The following is a 23,033-nucleotide window of genomic DNA, read 5'->3' as shown; positions in this document are numbered from 1 at the left end:
AACTAACACACTGTAAAACCCGACAAGTAACGTAATTCAAACCTTTTGTGTAAACAAATATCCTTAAAAACATGACAAGTTGGGTTTACTCAAACCGTTTGAGGAAACCGATTGCATTAAACCATTTAAGTTTTAAAACTTAACAGTTGTGAGTACTCTGAACTTAATTCAGTTGAGTTCACTGAAAGAAGATATACATTGCAATTAAGTAATTAAGTGATTAATTGAGTGATAATTGAGCATTAGTGATGAACACCTGCTGTTAACAAACAGAATTACTGGAGAAAAGAGAGAAAGGAACTACAACTGACTTCAGACACAGCCTCACTAAAACCTGACAAGATATGTTAACTCAAACAGTTTGAGGAAACCGATTGCATTAAACCATTTAAGTTTTAAAACTTAACAGTTATGAGTACTCTGAACTTAATTCAGTTGAGTTCACTGAAAGAAGATATACATTGCAATTAAATAATTAAGTGATTAATTGAGTGATAATTGTGAATTAGTGATGAACAGCTGCTGTTAACAAACAGAATTACTGAATAAAATAGAAACACAAGAACTCCAACTGACTTCAGACACAGCCTTAGATAAAATAAACTGAAATAAATACATTAAATCTCTCAAGATCTGATTAAACAACCCCACAAACAGCATCACCAGCTCCACTTATTAATAACCAGACTGACTTTATTTCTGTCAGACGTCTACAGAAGATCTGATTGAGAATTAACTAAGGTTTAGATGTTGATTTATGTTTTCATTTAAAGTAACCATGTTAGAGATCAGTGTTTGCTTTAGTTGGGCTCCTGACGCTTGATTTCTGTCTTAGTTTTTTCTTTGGCTGTTGTAACTCAAAAGCCCAGAGAAAATATCATCAGGTGTTATACACACACTCACACTCTTAGAAGCTGCTTTTATCCAAAGCAACTTACAGTGCATTCAGGTTAGCATTTTTTTTTTTTATCTAACCTGTACTTACATGTTGGTTGATATACTGTATATTGGTAATGATAATCATTGATTATTGAACTGTTTGAAGTCGGCGTTGTGTAATTAGTTGGATTGATTACAGTAAAAGTGATTCTAAGAGCCAGTGTTTCTGTGATAATCAGGTAATATACAGAACTTTCCAAACAGTTTGTTTTTCTATGGTGTCACTTAGTCACACACAGACATCAATAATCAGCATATGAACCTCAACAATGGTGACCATAAAAAAAAAACAAAAAAAAAACAACAACAATGCAGCAGAGCATGCTGGGAGCCATGGATGGGTTTTGTACTACAATAGTACCCAGCATGCATTGCAGCATGTTTTTTTTTTTTTTTTTTTTTTTTTTTTTTCGTAACCATTGTCGAGGTTCATAGTCTGATTATTGATGTCTGCGTGTGACTAATTGACACTATAGAAGACCAAACTGTTTGGCAAGTTCTTTATATTAACTGATTAAGAAAGAACCACTGACTTTTTGAATGGCTTTCATTGTAATCAACTGAACTAACTATAGAACACCTATTTACAGGGACGTGGGAACTATATTGTGAGAGGGGGGGCGGCGGTTTCCATGGTGACGCGTCATTGCTTGTCACGTGACACACCGCAGCAGCAACAGCGCTGAATGAATGATGATTTGCTTTTATGTCATTTTTCCTTTTTTATTCAGAATATTCACAAATGTGTTAGCTATGGCATGAAATATCTGATATTCCGATTGTCAAATACATGCAAGTGGAAGTATATTGTTGTTTAAACGATCGCGTTAGTTGAGCTGTATGCGCGATGGGCGCCGCCATGTTAGTTCAGAGAATCGGATCTGTCGGATTTACAACCTCTATGTTTACAACACGTGAATTCATCCACTTCTCCCGAAATACTTAAAAGTAAGTGGCTGGTGAACTGGGAATAGAATAGAGTAAACATTGAAGTTACTTACACAATGTGTATCTGATATGAATAAAACGTGTCGAATTATAATGGAAAGGATTATTATTACCTCTTCCATAGACATCAGTGTGTATTTTACAAACTCTAAATGTATTGTTTTTTTTTAGTACTTATGTGAATTTATATGTTTGAAACCTAAAATAAACAGTATGTGGTTGAAAACACTGAAAAGTTGTGATATATGACAGCTCTGAGCGCGCCTGTGTCTGGCTAAATTCAACATTTGAATTTAGCAGTTGATCATGTGATGCACTTGATCGTACGCTCCAGGGACCAGCCTAGACTGATTACACTTGTGTGATCGTACGTGCGAAAGGCTTAAAAAACAATACATTTTCTGACAAAAAATTTAGAAATGTAGGCTTAAATCAAGACACATTTTAATTCAGATTCTGTATATATATATATATATATATATATATATATATATATATATATATATAAATAAAAACTATATATATATATAAAAATATATATATATATATATATATATATATATATATAAATAAATAAAAAAAAACTATATATATATATATATATATATAACAACGGAAAAACAAAAACAACGAACAAACCCCCCCCCCCCCCCCAGCTGCCTGACCCCCGAGGGGTGGGGAAAGGGGGAGGGGGAAGGGGGAGGGGGAGGCCGCCCCCCCAGCCCCCCCCAGCCCCCCCAGCCCCCCCTGTTCCAACGTCTATGCCTATTTAGTAAGATTTTGAACTCTGAACAGCTCCATAATTGATGGTTATCATCACCAATATGCTGTATAACAACCAATACTTGATCATATTTTCTCTGGGTTTTTTGAGTTATAACAGACGTTTCAAAAACGCATGGTTACAACATCCAATAAAAAATAATCTAAGACAGAAATCAAGGGTCAAGAGCCCAACTAAAGCAACACTGATCTCTAACATGGTTACTTCAAATGAAACAATAAATCAACATCTAAACCTTAGTTAATTCTCAATAAGATCTTCTGTAGACGTCTGACAGAAATAAAGTGAGTCTGGTTATTAATAAGTGGAGCTGGTGATGCTGTTTGTTAACAGCAGCTGTTCATCACTAAAGCTCATATAGCACTTAATTAATCACTTGATTACATAATTGCAAAGTTTTAAAACTTACGTGGTTTAAGTAAAGGCAATCTGTTTACTCAAACGGTTTGAGTTACTGTGATTTGTCAGGTTTTACAGTGTGGCAGTGAAGCTTCTTTCATTATTTACCATTGTTTCATCAAAAACCCAGCTTTATTTCCACTGAAGTCGAATACACAAGAAGAAATTTGATTGTCATGCTGCTCTTTATAATACAGTGAAAGCAAATGGCGACCAGAAGCTCCAGTTTGAATGAATGAATGAATGAATACATAAATACATAAATAATCATTTAAAAAAGCATCATAATTGTAGTCTATACAAATTCTGCACCATATTCTATATTTTCTAAAGTTTTTCTTCTTTAAAATTATTCCCTTTTGGCTTAACTTTTAAAGGTATAGTTCACCCAAAAATAAAAATGTTGTCATCATTTACTCACCCTCATGTCATTCTTAACCTGTATAAATGTTTTTTTTTTTTTTTTTATGTTAAATACTAAGATTAATTATCATACCATTCGAGTTTCATATGAAGAAATTCTTTTAACTCAAAAAGCAAATTATGCTCCCTTCGAACTGGTTGTCTTTAAAATACAAATCTTTATAATCCCAGGCTATCTGTAATCAGAAGCACATTTAAAACTGGAATATAATTTAAGTACATTCACACATGTTTTTTATAAACACATAATCCTTTCTTGATTTTTAATCCGCCATCAAAATTATACATTTATTTATTCCAGTTGCTGTGAGCAAAGGCTATAAACGATCTGCCACCTACAGAAAACTTTTATTTTGGATGCGATTTATGGCGATTAATTGTTTGACATCATTAATAAATAATAATAATAATAATTATAATACAATAATAAATATTATATTATATTAATATATATAAAATATATAATAAATTAAATTAATATTTAATTATCTATAAAATATTTATATATTATTACAAAAATTAACTAATTAATCACACAAGTTTGTGTAAATATTCATGATTAATTACACCTAACATTAAAATGTTATATAATATGTTTACATTGAATATTCAAATTAATGTGGGAACAGCATGTAAATGTTAGATATTTTAAATATTTGTTTAATTGAATCTACGATTGAAGGCCAGTATAACCTGTACTGATACTGATGCCTATATTAGGTATATTATTTTTAAATAAATTTTGTTGTTTTTAACAGATGAATAAGATTTGAGAGCAGTCAAGACAGTCAGTGAAAAGCAACTTAAATTTCAGTCTTTTCCTCAGATGACTTACACATTTCAGAACACAGTACGTTTTTTTTGTTTGTTTTTTTATTTCTGGGAGAAAGAAAATCATATGGGTTTGGAACGACATGAGGATGAGTAAATGACGACAGAACTTTCATTTTTTGGATGAACTATCCCTGTAATCACAATTATGTCCCTTCCTCCTGCAGGAAAACAGAGGAGTTTCTTCAAAGAATGGAGAGGTCCAGCAGTAGCGTTTCTATGGCAGCAAGCAGTTCCATACCAGCATCATCCTGGGTAAGACAGAGGCCAAAAATGCACTGTGTGCTCTACAGGCCTGAGTTCAAGCCTCTTGTGCATAGCTGTGGCACTGAGGTTGCAGCCCAAGGCCCTGGAATAATTCACACCAGTTGATCTGTCTTTAAAACATGTTTTCAAAGCAAACAGTGCTCTCTCGGGAGCTTTCCTTGACATGGCACACTGGACTGCAGCACAGAGTCGGCCTGCTGCAGAGCTCAGTCCCCTTCAATTATCTCCTCATTAGCCTCACACCGGAGATCGCTGACTGAGTCCATCATACAGCTTCCTCAGTTGTAAACACACAGCCTTTTTTTTCACGGTCAGCCAGCGCAAAGACGCAAGTGTTGCTTCTGTATGGTGAGGCAAGCAGAGTTCAGGGGACTTCCCAGAGTTCACAGCGAAACCGCCTCACAAAAGGCAGAGAGGGGTCTGTGAGAATGCAACAAAAAGAGAGACTGGTGTGGAATAACCTGTATGGTTTGAGTGAAAGTACCTGGAAAGGAGCCAGAGGCTAAGCCTGTGACATACTGTACACAATCTGACAGGATGTGTTTAGAGGTGTTAATTACAGCTAAGCCACATGATTTCACTTGAATTCTGAGCAAGTTCGGTATGCTTCAGAATGCTCTTGTGGTCACCAAACACTGAGATATAGATCATGCAGTGCCTGTATTTTTATTTTATTTATTTATTTATTGGCAAACCTTTTCTTTAAAGTTCTGCTTGAAGAATCATCAAAAGTATGAAGATCTCCACCATGCTGGAGGCAGCAGAAATACCTTTCATTAGGGGGTAATATTTAACCCCTTATTGTAAAATGGGAAAAGTTTTGGCATAAAGTCAAACTATGCAAATGCAAATTAGCAAAATAAATTGAAGACAGCCTGGACAACATAACACAAGGCTTTCAATGCTTTTGAAATAAGTCTTATATGCTCACTAAGGCTGCTTTTGTTAATATGTTAGTATATTTTAAATTGCAATTTATTCCTGTGATGCAAAGTAGAATTTTCAGCATCTCCATTACTCCAGTCTTCAGTGTCACATGATCTATCAGAAATCATTCTAATATGATTTAATTGATTTGCATAAGAAATATTTTTTACTATAATCAAAGTTGAAAAAAATTGTGCTGGTTCTATTTTTGTGGAAACCATGCAATTTTTTTTTTCATGATTCTTTGAACTGAGAGTTCATAAGGGCAGCATTTATTTAAAATAGAATTCTTTTGTAACATCATAGCTAGCACGTTTGGTCAAGCACTGTTTCCCTTAAAACAGCTATCTCAACTAATCAAATCTGGTGCTATTGCATCATTAAAATATTTTATATATACGTCATCTGCAGCATGCCACATGTAGTCTATTCACGGTGTACAGTGACTTTAAAATACCTTTTTCCCCCTTTTCCTCCCCAGCTCCACCTGTCTAGATCTGGTACAGGTATAAATATACTGTCTGTTGTGGATAATATATTAATTTTATATTCATTCAATATATTTTTATTCAGTTTTTTAGGTATGTTTTCTTCACGCTCATTGCTTATAAAGCTATTTTTCATCACAAAGTATGTCATAAAGTACACATTCACAACACATTGATTGTCCTGTAGTGACAATAGTGATTACAGTGTCTACAGAGATCACTACAGAATACCAAATGTTAGGTAACAGATCAAATAGTGGAGTTTGAGATGTTTTTGTCACATTTAGTGGCAAATTGCCCCAAGCCCTGGTTAATTTTTGACCATGACTGGTGGGGATTGAGGGCTGGGCTGACCATGAGAGGTTTGAGGGCTGCCTCTTATGTTGTACAAACCACTAAAAGTGGCATCTGACAGGACTGTTAAAAATCGCCATCGTCTCGTGTCAAGCAAAGATTGTTTTGTTGTGCGGCTTTCAAAACAGGTCTGCAATTGTTCCCTGTTTGAGACTTTCGAGGACTTCCCTCTGGATGACTAATGGGGAAAATCCCTTTAATAGACAGATCGTGCATTAGGACTGTAGGGCCGTGGTACACAACACATGCAACAGTGCTTTGAGCAGAGAGCATTGGCTCTCTCGGCTCACCGGGAGAGGAGGCCCTTAGATTGTGCTTTCTCTTGCTGTATTGACTTAAGTGGCTGGAAAACCTCCAGGCCAAGTAATGAAACGCTCCAACCTAAATGTCGTAGGCCCGCCGATCAAAGTGTTTGTGGAAAGACGGGTTCTTGATGTGGTTTTGTGGCCACTGAGAATTGTTATGCTTTCAGTGATGCTTCCACAAGACAGATTAATCTCCTCCATATCCTCTGTTTGTGCAAAAGATCCTTTGTATTGGCTTCCCAGGATGCCAGGCCCAGGTCGTCCCACCTATTCCCCTTACTCTCTGGCCATTTCAAACAGAGCAGCCCCAGCCTGCTGTCCCCGGGCCGTCTGACCAAACACACAAAGGATCTCTTCAGCTTCCAGGCTCTCTGCTCGCCCCTCCTTACAGAGTTGTTCTGAACAGGGCCATGAGAACCTCAGAGAAACATCACAGCTGATACTCAGTTTTGTGCTGAAATATTCGATGGGCTCACACTCAGGGGTTGTATTGTATGGATGAAGGCTGGAGTCCAGTGCGGATTTGTCTAAGGATGGTTCACAATTAATGACTTAATGATTGGTGTGCTCTGTTTAGTTGTAATGGTGTGTGCACACCAAAAGCGAAGTGAATATTTGCATTGCATTACCAAAAACATTCTCACAGGATGTTTTTCATGTCACTCGCGCAAACAAAACAAAAAACAAAATTCCTAATTTTCTCCTCCATTTTCTGATACAGCCAGATGTGTCAAACCGAGCGTGTCAGTACGCTATAACACCTATAACAATAACAACACGTCATGTAAATTTTCCATTTGAATTGACATTTTTTAACACAAGATGCGATTGAGGTGTATATCGCACGTTTGTGGTAATCACGTTGGACAATGCACTTCATTCACATTGGCCAGTGTGAATTTGCATCTTTACATTGACTTTGTATTTAGTACTTTGTCTAAAAGTACTAAAAGTCTAAAAGACTTCTAGAGTGCACACACCATCAGACAGGGAAAAAAAAGAAATTGCATCTTTAAAGCACTACACATTAATTTTTAAAATTAAACAAATCAATTAAAACTGTATTGCAATAATACTATTATACTGTAAAATAAGTAAATGTATTTTTATTATTAATAATGAACAATCAAATTTTTATTTTGGTGGAAAGCTGCAAGGAGACTTCAAAACTCTTTAAAAAAACACGTATAAATGATTGTAATTACAACGTTGGAAAAATGATTGCTTCTTATGTTTTAAAATGCACATTAAAAACAACTCAGACTCACTAAACTTGTAAGTACATCAGCATTTACTATGAACCATTTTGCTCTGAGCCAATGAAAACAGCAGATCATGAGCTGCTCATGTGTAAATGAACACAGTGCCATGCTAAGCAGCCAATTATCGTCTAGTTGGCGAGTATCAGTTTGCTGCTTTTACTCATATTTGGTGCATTAATGAATAAAATAAATGTATTTGAAAATGTAGTAATTTTATCTCAGATATCACAGTTCAAGTAGGTCAAATTACAGGTCACAAAAAAGGGAATTCCATATTAATATGGAATAATCACATCCCTAAGTAATCAAAGCTGCAGTCCATAACTTTTTTGTGTTCAGAATTTACAAAATTAGGATAATAAGCGAGTGCATCATAAATCCATTTTCCACACTGTGTTTTTGGCTTATCCTGAATCACTACAGGAGTAGCCCAGTACCTGCATGATTCGTCATAGACTTAAACAGAGAGAAGTAGTTCCGGCTACAATGTTCTTCCGCAAGACACACGCAGTTCTGTTTATTAACCGCTAGAGCACCAAAGGTTACAGACTGCAGCTTTAAATACTGATCACAGATAAATCATAGTGTTCTGGATGTTGATAACTAGCTTACTTGATAATAACCGCCTCTGATGTCTTTAACCTTTAACCTTGCAAATTTTGCCAAAGCCATTGACTGGTTCTTCTTAAATTTAAAACTCCTTGTTTTAGTCCGGAACCTTTTTGATATGGCCTTTTTCCGCTGGACTCCCCTGTGTCCTTGCTCTTAGAAGCTGCATAAAGCTAACCAGTCAGTAGTGTTGTTTTTGGCGGCCTGTTTTAATTTTAGTCTTAGTCTAGTCTTTGTGTGAAGCTGTTATTTTAGTTTTTATTAGTTTTAGTCACATTCATACTCTTTTTAGTCTAGTCTAGTTTTAGTCGACGAAAACTGATGACATTTTAGTCTAGTTTTAGTCGAGGAAAACTAATGACATTTGGTCTTTTTTCTTTTAGCCAAACCCATTTCAAACAAGGTTATCTTATTATATTATTATTATATAGACTCAAGAATACATCCATTCCAGACACGGAAGACTCTCTGATTTGAATTTACAACATTTATTTTCCCAACCAAACATGTTAGAAGTACACACACATAAATTTAAATAAAATAAATAAAAACAATAAAATAATAATAATAATCTGCTAATTTTTCTCCCAAAGACGAACCCCGGCTGGCTGGCCATCGGTCCCTTTCTCTGTGTCAAGGCTGATTTATACTCGGCGCGTCCGCAATTTCACTTGGGTGAGCGCGGAAAATGTGATGTCATCGCGGTGTTGCTGGATGTTCGGTTTGATTGCGCGCGAACTATTCGCGTGGCGGAGTGCACTAAGGGATGGGCGATATATGCATGCGATTGTCACGTGCATTTCGTCAGTAAAGCCGGTTCCCTGATTACCGCTAAATCGCCATCACCTGCTTTCAAATGGAGCGGCATTTAATATACAGAGTCATAGATCACTGACAAGCTACGCAATATCGTGTTCATTATTGCAGATGAATCGCCTTCGATAATAAATGCGATATTGCGTAGCTTGTCAGTGAACTACGGCTCTGTATATTAAATGCCGCTCCATTTGAAAGCAGGTGATGGTGATTTAGCGGTAATCAGGGAACCGGCTTTACTGACGAAATGCGCATGACAATCACATGCGATATATCACCCATCCCTAAGTGCACGGCATTTTTTGTAACTTTCTGCATAGCTCGGCATCCGAACATGCACGAGTTCAGGGCGATTCTAGCCGAACATGCATGTCTGTGTCGGCGTTTGTGTGAAACAAAAGCAGTTTAATGTGAAGTTCAGACTGCATCAAGGCTTCTTATTTGAAGTACATTTTATTTGTATTGTATAAAATAGAATTAGAATTCATTTAGATATTAATTATACACTATTTGCTTAAAGTTGTCTTGTGTTTGATGCGAAATACAGCCAGTAGTTTAAGATTGTTTTAAGTTTGTACATAAAGAAATTATTAATTCATCAACTCGTTTATCACAAGACTTGTACTTGTACACAATGACTTCTTCTCACCGGTGATTCCCTACGATTTTAGAGGACAATTACTCCTCGTCGCTCCCCTGTTGTTTCAAAGAATAGTACAACGGCGAACGCGACAAGTATAAGGCCTCATCCATTTGGGAAGGAGCGCGCGGAGTCAGGCAAAAGTATAAATCCCGCTTAACTTCGTTTGTTGTCATCTTCTAATAATGCTGCGAGTCGGACTTGAGGAAATGACGTCGGTTGCGTCTGCGCAGTGAGACACAGGAAACAGAAATACTGCAAAATAAAAATAATAATGACTAAACGAGACGAATTAACGTTAAAACATTTTGTTTCATCTCGTTTTGGTCAACGAAAATGAAGAGACATTTTAGCAAATTTTTTATTTTGTAAACCACATTTAGTCTTGTTTTTATTTGTCAACGATATTGCATTATACATTTAATTATGGTCATCGTCACATGACCAGCATTTACTTTGCGTCTCGTCTCGTTTTGTCACATGATAAAGGTTCGTTGACGACGATATTTAGTCATAATTTTCGTTGACGAAAGCAACACTACCAGTCAGATTAGAACTGACACTTTATGTCAGCACTTGCCATTTTTGTGTGCAGTATGCATAAGATGACCAGTAATCAGAGTGTGCCATTGCATCAAGGTATTTGAGTGTCTTCCACCATGAGCATTGCATTTTTAAGTTCAAAATTGATAAACTTTTAAAAATGCACCTTTAGATGCAAGCACTCACGTTTTTGAATACAAAAATGCATCCTGTGTAAACGGCAACTAAGGGCGAGGCCACATTAGTGAAATTGGAGTTAAATTTCATGAGTAAAAAAGGTTCCTTGTCTCTTTTCAATAGTGTAGAGATGTAAGAAGCACCACTCACACAGAAGTCCCTTCCAAACCAGGCAGGTTTTTGCTGCTCAATGTGGCAAATTAATGTGACCAACATGAAAATGGGCAAAACTTGTGTATGGAAGTTTTTTCCCCTCACTTGAAACTCCCAATTGTACAGATTCCTATTAGAATAACTAGATTTCGCACACAAAATTTTGCAATGGCAAATGTGACCGCACCTTAAGAAACGTGTGATCATGTATTATTCAGGGCATTCAAGAAACCCAGTATAGTCACACACACACAAAAAAGAGATTCCTAGATTTCATTGTGTGGCCACTATTTTTTTCACAGACTAAAAGTCATGAGTACAGGGATACCAGAAGAGAGGAGGAGAACTCTGACCTGCTTAAGAAGAAAGAGGAGCAGAGGAGAAAGGTAAAAAAAAAGGAAGCAAAACAGATGTTCTGAACTTACGAACATCACCTCCACTTTTGGTTCGCAGGAACACCACAGCAAAACATCTGGGCCAAGAAAAGAACTTACTCTGCATAGCATATGCTATTGATTAGCATGTTCTAGGTTATAGGAGGTAGTCATGGATGGAGTAGTGTAGGTGTTTTCCAGCTGGCTGTATAGTGGTATTTATGTGGCTTTGAATGCCTCTATGTTGGTCAAACACGGACTAAATTCACTGATATGCATCGAGGACAAAAGCTCAGCCTGGCCTATCATGTTGATATTGTTGTTTATTCATGCAAATATGCAATTAAATTGTCATAGCCACAGAGCTTGAATCTGTTTATATTAGTAGAGGAGACATTTCTGTTGTAGATGAAATTTTCATTAACTTACTATTTCCAGGCAGAAATTTTGGAGGAAAAACAAAAACAACAGGAGGAGGACAGGAAGAGACGGACTGAAGCTGACCATCGGCGGTATGGGCGCCTAATCATGACAGACCGCTAAAAAAGCCATGACTGTCAGAGTTAATAAAGGAGTCTGAGACCACTAGTAAAAATGCTTATATTATGCATTTTTCTAATTTGATGCCATTTTTTCATTACAAATTATATTGTCAACATTGCAATTTGAATGAAAAGTTCAATTGGAAAAATAGCATGAATTTCAGAATCCTTTAGCGTTTTGGTTGTTCTAATGACTCCACAATGACTGTGTGAGCTCCACACCAAAGGAGATATTTAGCAGAATGTCTAAGCTGCACAATGGAAGTGGATGGGGATCAGCATCTGTCTGGCCCTAAGCTTGAAAAGATCAGCTTGGACATTCTATAAATAACTACTTTTGTGTCCCATGGAAGAAAGTCATACAGGTTTGATGACACAATTTGAACTTGTATAGACTGTTGTGAAAAAGAAGTACACTTGAGTGAAAAAGTACTTATTAGAGAAATAGCATACTTTAATAGAATACTTGTGTAATTTAAGAATGTAATTTTTGAACACACTTAATTGCATTAATAATGTATTATAGTTTACATTTATGCATATAGCTGAATGTTAAAGTGCTTTCTGACCACTTAAGTAGGACTTACACACACACACACACACACACACACACACACACACACACACACACACACACACATGTGTATGTATATGTATATATATATATATATATATACACACACATATATATATATATATATATATATAATTTCATAATTACTACTTTTGTCTTTGAAATATGTGTGCTGCTGAATGACAAGCATTTAACTAAATATACTTTATACTAAATAATATACTAAATATAGTTTCATGTATTCATATTTGTAACTATATTTTTAACAATTTACATTTAAAATATATTAACTTTAAATGTAGCATATTGAATAACACTACAGTTAAAATTATAAAATTATAACATGTTTAGTATGTTCATCAACACATCAAAATAAGTGTACTTCTATAAAACATGACAAAGGATTATTAAAACATAATAAGGTCAAATGTACTTTAAAGAAAAAATTTTAATTTGAAAAATTACGAAGTGTGTTAGTAAGCATGAAAGTGCACTTTCTTTTAGTACACTGAAGTGGGCTTTTATTACATTAATATTATATTATCTGTTAGTATTTTTAAAATATACTTTAAGATTTTAAGCATACTTCAAGTGCACATTCAAAGCATTTTCTTTTTCACAAGGTTAGAACCCAGTTCTTTACTTTAAATGTATTTCAATCCTAAAATGTGTTGTACAGTTTTAAATGAGAAAGATTTGGATTTCAACTTGGTCTCAGACATCTGAATCCCACTGTACTGCTCAAGTAGGAGTATTTCATTGCTGAGAACAAGTTCTGATGACGTATTGCTCTCTTCAGGGTGAACATGGCCTTCCTAGACCGTCTGGAGGCGGGTAGTTCAGGTAGGGTGCCTGAACCCATGACCCAAACCCCTGAAAGCACTAATGTCTGGCTGGATGATGATGATGATGACGAACCGCAGGATACAGCCTTATCCACAGTTCCCAACCCATCAGAGCTCCACACAGACTCTGAAGAGGAGAATGGTGAGTCTTAAACAAGATTTATATGCATCTGCATGGCACTGTGTGTGTTTAGGTCTGTTTCGTTTCACAGCACCCCTGGAAACGTCTCAAAGCCTCTACTTGTGTGTGATATTAAACAGATCTCACACCCCCGGTGCCGGACAGCATAACACATTGTGTAAATACAAAATGTCCCGGCACTCCAGACACGTGATGCTCTTAGATGCCCCTGTATATTCACACTGTCAGTGTTATGAGAGGTTTATGTCAATGAGTCAGTAAGAGACAAACTCATTTGCAGCGAGCTGCGTGGTTGATGTGTTTTTACTCTAGATTGTTTTGAGGTCCGAATTGCCTGCTGTAAAGTAAACTCATTTGGCCTGGGAGAAGCTTGAATTATTGGCATGCCTGTCTGACAGCAGATTCATTAACTGTATGTCTGAAGCGACTGCTGAAACAAAAACATCGGTTAGCTCTTCCAGATCCAGTCTGGCTGCATTGTCATAACTTGGAAATGTGCCATTCTGTCTTCAGACTTGCCCTGCTGTAGTGTTGGTTAAGAAATAGTTCATCCAAAAATGAAAATCAGTCAGTATTTACTTACCCTCATGTCACTGTAAACCCGTATGCTGTTATTATTTCTGGAGAACACACAGGGAGAATCTTCATGCCGCTCTTTTCCATAAAAAGACAGTTTGTGTAGCATGTGTGTATGTCAGTGCAAAAAGCATCATAAAAGCAGTCCATATGATGTGTGTACTATATTTTAAGGCTTCTGAAGCAAAGTCTTTTGTGTGAGGAACAGACAAAAGTCATTATTCACTCTCAAATCAAAGCAAACATGCAAAAGATTTTATAGCTGTCAAATCAACTATACTCTCTACCTTTAGAGGTAGAGGTAGTTTTTATTGATATTTTTAATTATTTTCTTATTTTCTAACGTTTTGGAAATTTTGTGTAGTTTTTATTTTATACGTCTAATTGTTATTTATTATTTTTTTATTGTTGTTTTAGTAAATTTAACTTTGTTTTAGTACAACGTTTACTAAAAACAATGAAAAATGTTGGCAACTACCTAAAATAAAAACAGTTTTACGTTTTTATATTTTATTGCAGTTAATATTATTTAATGTCAAATAACATCTTTTAAATTAGTTTTAGTTAAGTCTGCTCACTGGGGCAGTAAGATCTATTCACACCAAGATTCAGTTGAAAAATATTTTGTGCAATAAACAAAACTGTATCTACTGAGAATTAATTTTCCATTTTTTATGTACCTGTCCAAATTTTCATGCTAAACTTTTGTGTTGGGCCTTCAAAAGCCTTTTTACCCTATTTTCCATTAAAGGGATACTCTACCCCAAAATGAAAATTTTGTCATTAATCACTTACCCTCATGTCGTTCCAAACCCATAAAAGCTTCGTTCGTCTTCGGAACAAAATTTAAGATATTTTGGATGAAAACCAGGAGACTTGAGACTGACCCATAGACTGCCAAGTTACACTGTCAAGGTCCCGAAAAGTATGAAAGACATCGTCAGAATAGTCCATCTGCCATCTGTGATTCAGCCGTAACATTATGAAGCAACAAGAATACTTTTGTAAGCGAAGAAAACAAAACAAAAAAAACTTTATTCAACAATTCTTTTGTCAACAGTCTCCTCTGTGTCTCTCCATATCATCATATGCTGTGTATGCTCTTCTGTATCAGCTGCGCCACAAGGATGCGCTGTTTACTTTCAGCTAAAAAATACAGCTAAATACACTTAGAAACAGTGCATCCTTGTGGAGGAAGGTTCATGTCTTAAGGCCAATTTATACTTCTGCGTCGAATGTACGCCGTAGTGTACGTCGTAGACTACGCATGTAGGCGACGCCATCGTGAGCATTTATACTAATGCGTATGTCTGTTTTGCTCTGCAGTTACACCGCCGAAACGCTAGTTGACGCGAGCGGGTTCCACTGTGTTTACAGTCCACGAATTCGCTGCTGTCTTGCAGTCTTTGTAATCTCCCGAAGAGGAGTCATACAGATGGCTGTATTTCCTCACTTCTTCAATTAATCGCTCGGTCATTTCCATGCTGGCTCTTCACTGAATTTCGGAATTTAAAAATGGCGGGCGGTCCAGAGTGCAGAAGATCATTCCGGAAATGCGTAGGAGGTAACGTGATACTACCAAGCCGACCAATCACAGATGTTGCAGTCCGCATCGTCGCGACGCGTAGTTACATTTTTGAGGAGGGTACGGCGAAGGGTACGATGTATGGTACACGTCAATGCGTATGCTACACCGTACCTACTACGCGCACCCGACGCAGAAGTATAAATTGGCCTTTAAAGGTATAACAAGCTCGTTTTAGAGGTATATAATGTGCAAAGTTACCCCTTCAATGGTACTGTCCCAGTGACAAGCTGTTGCATCCCTTTTTGCACATTTTTTTTTTTCGTAACAGTGGCAGAGGTTGGACTTCAATACCATTATAAAGATGTCATTGGTTCTCATATGACCATATGATTTAAGTTGAGAGTTTTTAGTGCTTTTATAGTGTCCTTTTTGGAGTGTTAAATGAAAAAGAACTGCGTGAAGATTTAAAATGTCTTCATCTGTGTTCCAGTGAAAAAAAAAAAAAAAAAATGGGAACAACATAACAGTGAGTAAATAATGGCAGAGTTTACATTTCTCTTTTGATGTGATGGATCATTTTAAAAATTAATCAAATAAATAAACAATCTTATACTGAATTTACGAACTATCCGGGAATGGAGAACTATTGCTTATTCCATTCTGACCAAAAGGCATGGAATTGTATGATTCACACATATTGCTTTAGCCTCCTTAGTGGGATTTGCAAATGACTTATGGTCCGATTCAACCTGAATCTAGCTCCATATGTGGAGATCTTCACCTTTTTTATGCCAAGAGGTGTGGCTGTTACGGCCAGCTTTTCCATCTGTGTGTGTGGAGCAGCTGTGTGATGGTGTGGGACTAATGTGCCATTCACATTGAAACAGTCTGCATATCTTCTAGATGCCTAATGACACAGTATGTTTGTGTGTTCAGCATCACTTATGTCTGAATCACTGCAAAGGACAAAAGGTTTGGGGTCAGCCAGGTCCTCCGATTCTCAAACTCACACCTCTGTCTCTGATTACCAGAAACATTAGATGTGTTTGTCTCCGGACCAAGAGAGTCTCAGAATGACCTCTCGTCTGGCTGCGGTTCGGCTTACTCATAGTAGATATATGGACCTGCCCTGGCTTATGATGCTTCAGAACACCATGATTAACAGGCTGAAGGATGAGATATTAGAAGCTTTCTATGTTTAAGGCGATAAATTACAGTGGAATAGAGTAAACATTAACTAAATAAACTTTTAGATAAAAAAGTTTCGGAAAAAGTTTAGATAGTTTAGATAATTTTAGATAAGTTTAGATTTATCTAAATAATTTTGTATGCAATTATTGCATATATTTTCATAACAGAAATCCCTATGATTGGATAAAGCCAGGTTCAAAATTAATGGTATAGTTCACACAAAAATGAAAATTCTGTCATTAATTACTCACCCTTGTGTCATTCCAAACTCGTAAGACTTCATTCATCTTCAGAACACAAATTAAGATATTTTTGATGAAATCTGAGAGATTTCTCACCCTGCATAGACAGCAAGGGTCCTACCATGGTCAAGGCACAGAAACATAGTAAAAACATTATTAAAATCAGTGGTTCAACCATAATTTTATGAAGCTACAAGAATACTTTTTTATAACGATTTTATTCAACGATTTCTTCTTTTTCCACATCACCCCAGGCGTCATTATGGAGAGTACCATTAGTACCATTTTAGCCCTTAAAAGCCAAAGGTGTTTACAGAGAGTATTTGGATTCCTCTTTTTATTACTCCATAAATCAGAAAATACTGTCATCAGTCAGAAAAAAACTCGTTTTCACCAAGTTTTTAGCCATTAAAGTGTATTTTCAACTTTATAAAGCGTAATCTCTAGCTTCTGATAACTCTCGCATGTGCGTAAACGAGGAAGAGGCGTTCCAGCGGATGACGTAGGACACAGAAGCACAGGGGAGAAAGCGAATTAAACACCGGTCACAAATTAGAAGAACAAAATGAGGATTTGTAAAGACAAATGTCAGAGCATTTCAATAAAAGCCAGGAGATTTCAATAACTGAAATCTATTAATGCAAATAGATCAAGTGTAATAATAAATAATCAAATGTGTATTTTGGATCGGAATTGGATCTTTCCATTAGTTTGATGGAAGTCGAGTTATGAAAGTGAAATCTCAAAATTGACCACCGCCTGTAGTGTCTAAAATGTCTTGCTATACCAGATTCAAGCTGTATATTCTTAAAGGTGAAGTGGTTAATATCTGCTCCACTAACATCACTGAATGTAACCACAAAAATAATGACATTTTCCGAATAACCCCACCTATAAATCAGCCTACGAACAGATTACTTACAGTTGGCGCTACACATTAAACTATGATAAAAAAAATACCCACTTCACCTTTAATTATGTTCCTGTGGCTCAACTTCTAAAGCATAGGGCTAGCAACGTTGTTGGTTCCAGTCCCCAGAAATACACATAGTTTACCAATATAATGTATACCTTGATTGAACACTTATTCTGTCTGTTTGAATTATTGTTATGAGGATTCTGCTATCCTTTCACCACTTGCCTAATTTAATTTATTTTCTGTTGGATTTTATGTCCAATGACGGCCTTCCCATCTATCCTGCATTCCTGGGATCTGTGTGTATGGGACATCTGTCTGCCATAGCGCTAGTTTGGTCCATTAGTGTGTGGTTTAGTGTGGGATCAAGATGCCGTTGTTTGCGGAACAGGCTGGCAGAAGCACTGCGGTGGAGACGAGTTCTCCCACCCTGTCTGTCCTGCTCCATGAACCAGATGAACCAGCAGGGAGGTCAGTCTTGCGCTGCAGCGCTGCATAGCTGCACATTATTAGAAAGATGTGTGAGAGAACTTCAGGATCTGAAGTCTAGGAACAAGTGACCATGGTTGAATTTTTTGGCAGCCTTGCGCTCAAATTTTGTGCATGGGAATGCTAACATAGAGGATTCAGCTATGGAGATATTAGTTAAACTACTGTACAGTAACAATTTGTTTGTTTGTTTTTTCCCTTGTAGATTGTGGCCATATGTGGACCCTGATGAAACTCCAGAATAGGTTTCCATACTATGAGCTTGATATGCTGGAAGAGATCATCAAGCAGTGCAATGGCAATTACCAGCAAGCATATGAGCTGCTTGATGTGTAAATACTTTCTCGTTTTGATCCTCAGTGATAGATTGATCCTAATGTTGTTTTGTGAGTTAATAATAATTTTTGGGTGAACTGCCCCTTTACTTAATGAAGATGATGAGCTTAAACCAAACAATCTAGTGTCCTTTGAACTGAAACAAAAACTTCTTTTTTAGTTTGTGCAGTTATTTTTGCTCTGACACTAAATGGACTGACACTTAGTCACAGAGAAAATAAATCAAAACAATAAATCAAGATTTGAGTCTGCTGTGGGAACATTTATGGATCCCATGGATACAATTAACAGGCTAAATGATGTGCGTTCACTAAATTCAAAGGCTAATTTATAATGAGGTAAAGGACTGAACTCATCCACCATAGGGATGGACAGTGAAAAACCAAACCATCATACACATCATTAGCTTCCTGAATGCTGTATAGGTTTCTGCTAAAACTGCATGAATTTAAAAAGGCTCCCTCTATGTATGTGAAATAGAGTGCAACAGACGGGTTCGTGGAGTAAAAATCCCATCCATTTTCTCCATTGGGGAATTAACCGTTAGCGGCTTTAACATGGGAGAGAGCTATGAAGCATTGTGAGTGATATAAAATAAAATGATGGAGAAATAAAAAAAACGATTAATTTAAAGATGTTTTTAATATATAGAAAAAATATACAATAATATGTGAGTAGGTTACGAAAATATCTTTGGCAGTGCTTCATGGGAGTGCTGAAGAGTTCTTTTAATCCTGATTCGCTTTCCAACATTCTCTGATTGAGACATTTTTCAACAGGAATTATGCAGTTAAACACAATTATTTAAAATATAAATTGAAATAATAATACTGATAGCATCAACAAAATCTCATGCCAGTTCCACTGATTAACAACCTCGTAGCTCACAGTACAGTAGGTCTCTCTTTAAGTACATAGTCTTAACCTTTTTTTTGTAATGTGATCCACCTCTTAGCTGGATGGTTTGGTTCATGGCTTAAATTTTCTTTTTTTTTTTTTTAATTCATATGGGAAAATGAGTGGGAAAAATACTTTTGGAACAGATGCGGCAGAAAAAGTAGGCAGTCACAGTTGCACTCTATTCAGAAGATTTAATCCTGAAGCAATAGAAGAGACATTTAATGGGTGCGTTGTCCTGAAAAAAATGATTCAAAGGTGTCCACATGCAGAAAATAAATAAATAAATAAGTTCCTGGATTTGTGTTGATGTGTTTAGAAAATTGCCTAAACTAACACAAAGTAAATTCAGCATCTTTATTGATTAAGTCATTTTACAAATATGTGTAAGAGAGACACAAATGGCACCAATTTTGGCGATGATGCAGAAAGAGCTGGTGTTTTTGACTCAAGGAGTCAAGGAGTTCAGGTTCAAGTGTGGCCAAAACATCAACTTGTACATCCCGCGGCACAGTTTTCTTGCTCTTCAAAGGTTTTTACCCTGCTTAGTGAACAAAATAATGCAGTTGATTCCATGTGAATCGTAATTAGCTACCTTGTGTTTTTGTTGAACCGCGATCAATCGTGTTCCTGCACAGGAAAATTTCTCATGTAAATGTGTTCGCTGCATTAAACATGCCGTTTCCTGTGACAGCTTCCCTGTCTTTTGATGAGCGTATTTTTTTTTTTTTTTGCGAGTGTGTTTTCCTGTGTGCGGGGTGGAGAGGTAGTTGTGGAAAGAGTGGTTCCCAAGGTAACCCAGACTTTAAAGGAAAGTGTTTTTTCTGACACACTATACCAAGAAATTTCCGAGAGGTGTTGTTCTGGGTCATTGAAACTAAGAGGGATCACGCTGCAACGTCATATCGCACAACTCTGATGGCCCACAAATCAGAACTTTCGGTAGGTCTACAAGACCCTGATTACCTCAGCAGCATTCAGGGGGATTTCCTGTGGGTGGTTCCCCATCTGAATTAGGTCACAACATTACCCATATCACCCAAGAATTCTGGGGGAAAAATAATAAAATCTACAGACGGCAATAAACCACAGCATACACCCAGCAGATCTGGGGTCCATTATCCATTGGTGTGGAAAAGACAAATATATTGATTCTCTACGAAATTACCCCTTTTGTTTTTCTCTTTGACTGTTTTCCAAGCATTGTGAGGTTTCAGTTCAAGACTCATGTGAGTTGCCCTTTCATGCTCGTATTATTCCAAGGTCTTGTCTGTGAGAGTGAGTCATGAAATGCAGCTCTGCTGTATAGATAAATAAAACTGGCGAGATCGCACAAGCTCTCGCATCTGCGAAAGATAGACTTTTATCTCTAGGGATCGCATCAGTTTTCCAGCTAGCAGGGTGTAACGTTTGCTTGTGTGCTAACTAAAATATTAGCTATCTTGTCTGTTGGACAGAGGATACTTCAGGACAGAAGAGGACCTCAAAGTGAACTAGGAAAACATGCCACTCGCAGGGCTGTAACATGTAGAGATCTCCACAGTCAACCACAACTGAGTCACAGTGCTTCCTGGGGAAAATGGGCTCCACAAGACAGGCTATTGAGGCACGCCTTGGCTGCTGGCTGACAGCGCCGACAATCCTCGTTCGCTCTCACACGCGCAGACACAAACAAATAAATAAACTAGCTCCAGCACAACAATATTTACGTACGTTACAGCTCCACCGAGAATTGGGCGCCTTTGAAATATTTGCTCTAACTGTTATATATGGTATGATTAAGCAATGGGAAATCAAGCCAAAGAGTGATTTATTTTATGTGAGTGATGGAAGGTAAGTTTGTAATACAAAGCACTGTGTAGTTGACAACGAACAGGCAGCCTGCTATTATACTGAAGTGATTTATTATAGAGATACAAATCATAAATGGAACTGTTTGTGGTTTAGCTCCTTTTTCCCAAAAAAGTTATTTGTCTGAAGCAGGAATACTCCCTGAACAAACAGCTTAAACCAGCCTCAAGGTAACAGGGTTGACAGTTTTATGGACTAAATTGATATAATATGTATTGTGCTCAAGGTCATGATACTATATGGGGAATTCATTTAATGCTGACATTTCTGCAAATATCAGTTATCGGTGGTTTGCTAAATTAAATCATGGTAACAGGGTTAACATTTTTTACAGACCGCTTGCTGTTGAGTTAAATAATGTGTGAAAGATTGTCTCGTCTAATAGTTATTTGTTGAAAGGACATAAATTGTATAAGCAACTGTTTGTGGTTTAGCTCTTTTTCCTCCCGGAAGTCATTAATCTGAGGCAGCAATACTCCCTAAAAACAGACTAAAAGGTAACAGGGTTGACAGTTTCATGGTTTCACTTGCAGGGTCATGACACTATAAGGGAAAATAATTAATGTAATGCTGATATTTCTAGAAATATACACTTTCTGATTATAAGTGATTCTAAATAAAATAATAGTAACAGGATTGACATTTGCAACCTGCTGTTCTGCTAAATGGCCTGTGGATAATTTGTTGCCGTAAGTATACTGTAAATGTGTTTATGGTTTAGACCTATTTTTTTCCTAACCCCAAGGTTGTTTTAGTGAAAATGCAAAAAATATGTACAGTACGTATGTCAGCTAAGATCTTATTTCCTCATAAGTCATTCATCTAAAGTGAATCCCTAAATAAAACAGGGACATAAATGTAAAAGTTAACAGGGTTTAACATGACATAATATTCCTTTTGCTCAAGATCATGATATTTTAAGGAAATATAATTTAATGTTGACATTTCTACAAATGTCCACTTTTTAGTTATCAGTGGTTTACTAAATTAAATCATGGTAACAGGGTTGATATTTTATACAGACTTGTCTAGTTATTTGTTTAAATCAAACATATTAGTGTTTTTGGTTTAGATTTGTTTATTTTTTTTTTTCAAAAGCAATTCATCTGAATATACTTTCTGCCGGAAATTGTATAAACCAGCCTATGAGAGTTTTCTGGTCTTTGCTGGTTTAGCTAGAAGGGTAACTGGTCTCCCAGCCTGACAAGTGCCCAACCCTCCCATAAAACCACATTCCTAGCTCTTTCACTGCACTTTGTCAACAGCTGTTTCGATTGTGTCTATTTTTACTCATGCTAAGGTAATTTAGAAAACATCAGACAGAATGTCATACTTAAACAAGACACGACTTAGAACTGCAAGTCTCCTGAGCTATGAAAGAGCAGCTTCTGAGCAATAAAACTGCCAGAGTATTTGAAGATGAAAACTATAGGAAACAGCATCAACAGAGATGATATGACAGATTATATCCCACATGTTTAAGCCGTCATGAGGGTGCGAAGCCAAAATACAGTGTACTGGCTGGAAATCTGTCACCATGTTGGCTTAACTGTCATGAAACAGCTTGAGGAAAGACTGAGTAGTGATGAGTGCTCTTTACTACACTACGATGATGTCCTTCTGTCCTGACGGGACCTTATGAGAGGAGTACAGACCAGGGCGCTG

The 23,033-nt window shown here is 36.7% G+C and overlaps 1 protein-coding gene across 2 annotated transcripts in view; it reads left to right on the top strand.

The window, feature by feature from the left end:
- Positions 1-20,208, top strand: part of epsti1 (epithelial stromal interaction 1) — a 29,543-nt gene extending 9,335 nt beyond the window's left edge. Inside the window, exons 7-12 of one of the 2 annotated variants that reach the window (XM_042730815.1) lie at positions 4,492-4,579; positions 11,168-11,251; positions 11,678-11,751; positions 13,155-13,342; positions 18,123-18,266; positions 18,490-20,208. In XM_042730815.1, coding sequence (XP_042586749.1) covers positions 4,492-4,579; positions 11,168-11,251; positions 11,678-11,751; positions 13,155-13,342; positions 18,123-18,266; positions 18,490-18,620 — 709 coding nt within the window. In that variant the 3' untranslated portion in view covers positions 18,621-20,208. The remainder of the gene's footprint in view (positions 1-4,491; positions 4,580-11,167; positions 11,252-11,677; positions 11,752-13,154; positions 13,343-18,122; positions 18,267-18,489) is intronic. The other variant, XM_042730816.1, reaches the window with a different exon arrangement.
- The last annotated feature ends 2,825 nt before the right edge of the window (positions 20,209-23,033 follow it).

This window comes from Cyprinus carpio, chromosome B9, assembly GCF_018340385.1.
Source record: "Cyprinus carpio isolate SPL01 chromosome B9, ASM1834038v1, whole genome shotgun sequence".
Taxonomy (NCBI): Eukaryota; Metazoa; Chordata; class Actinopteri; order Cypriniformes; family Cyprinidae; genus Cyprinus; species Cyprinus carpio.
This window is presented reverse-complemented; position numbering and strand designations above follow the sequence as displayed.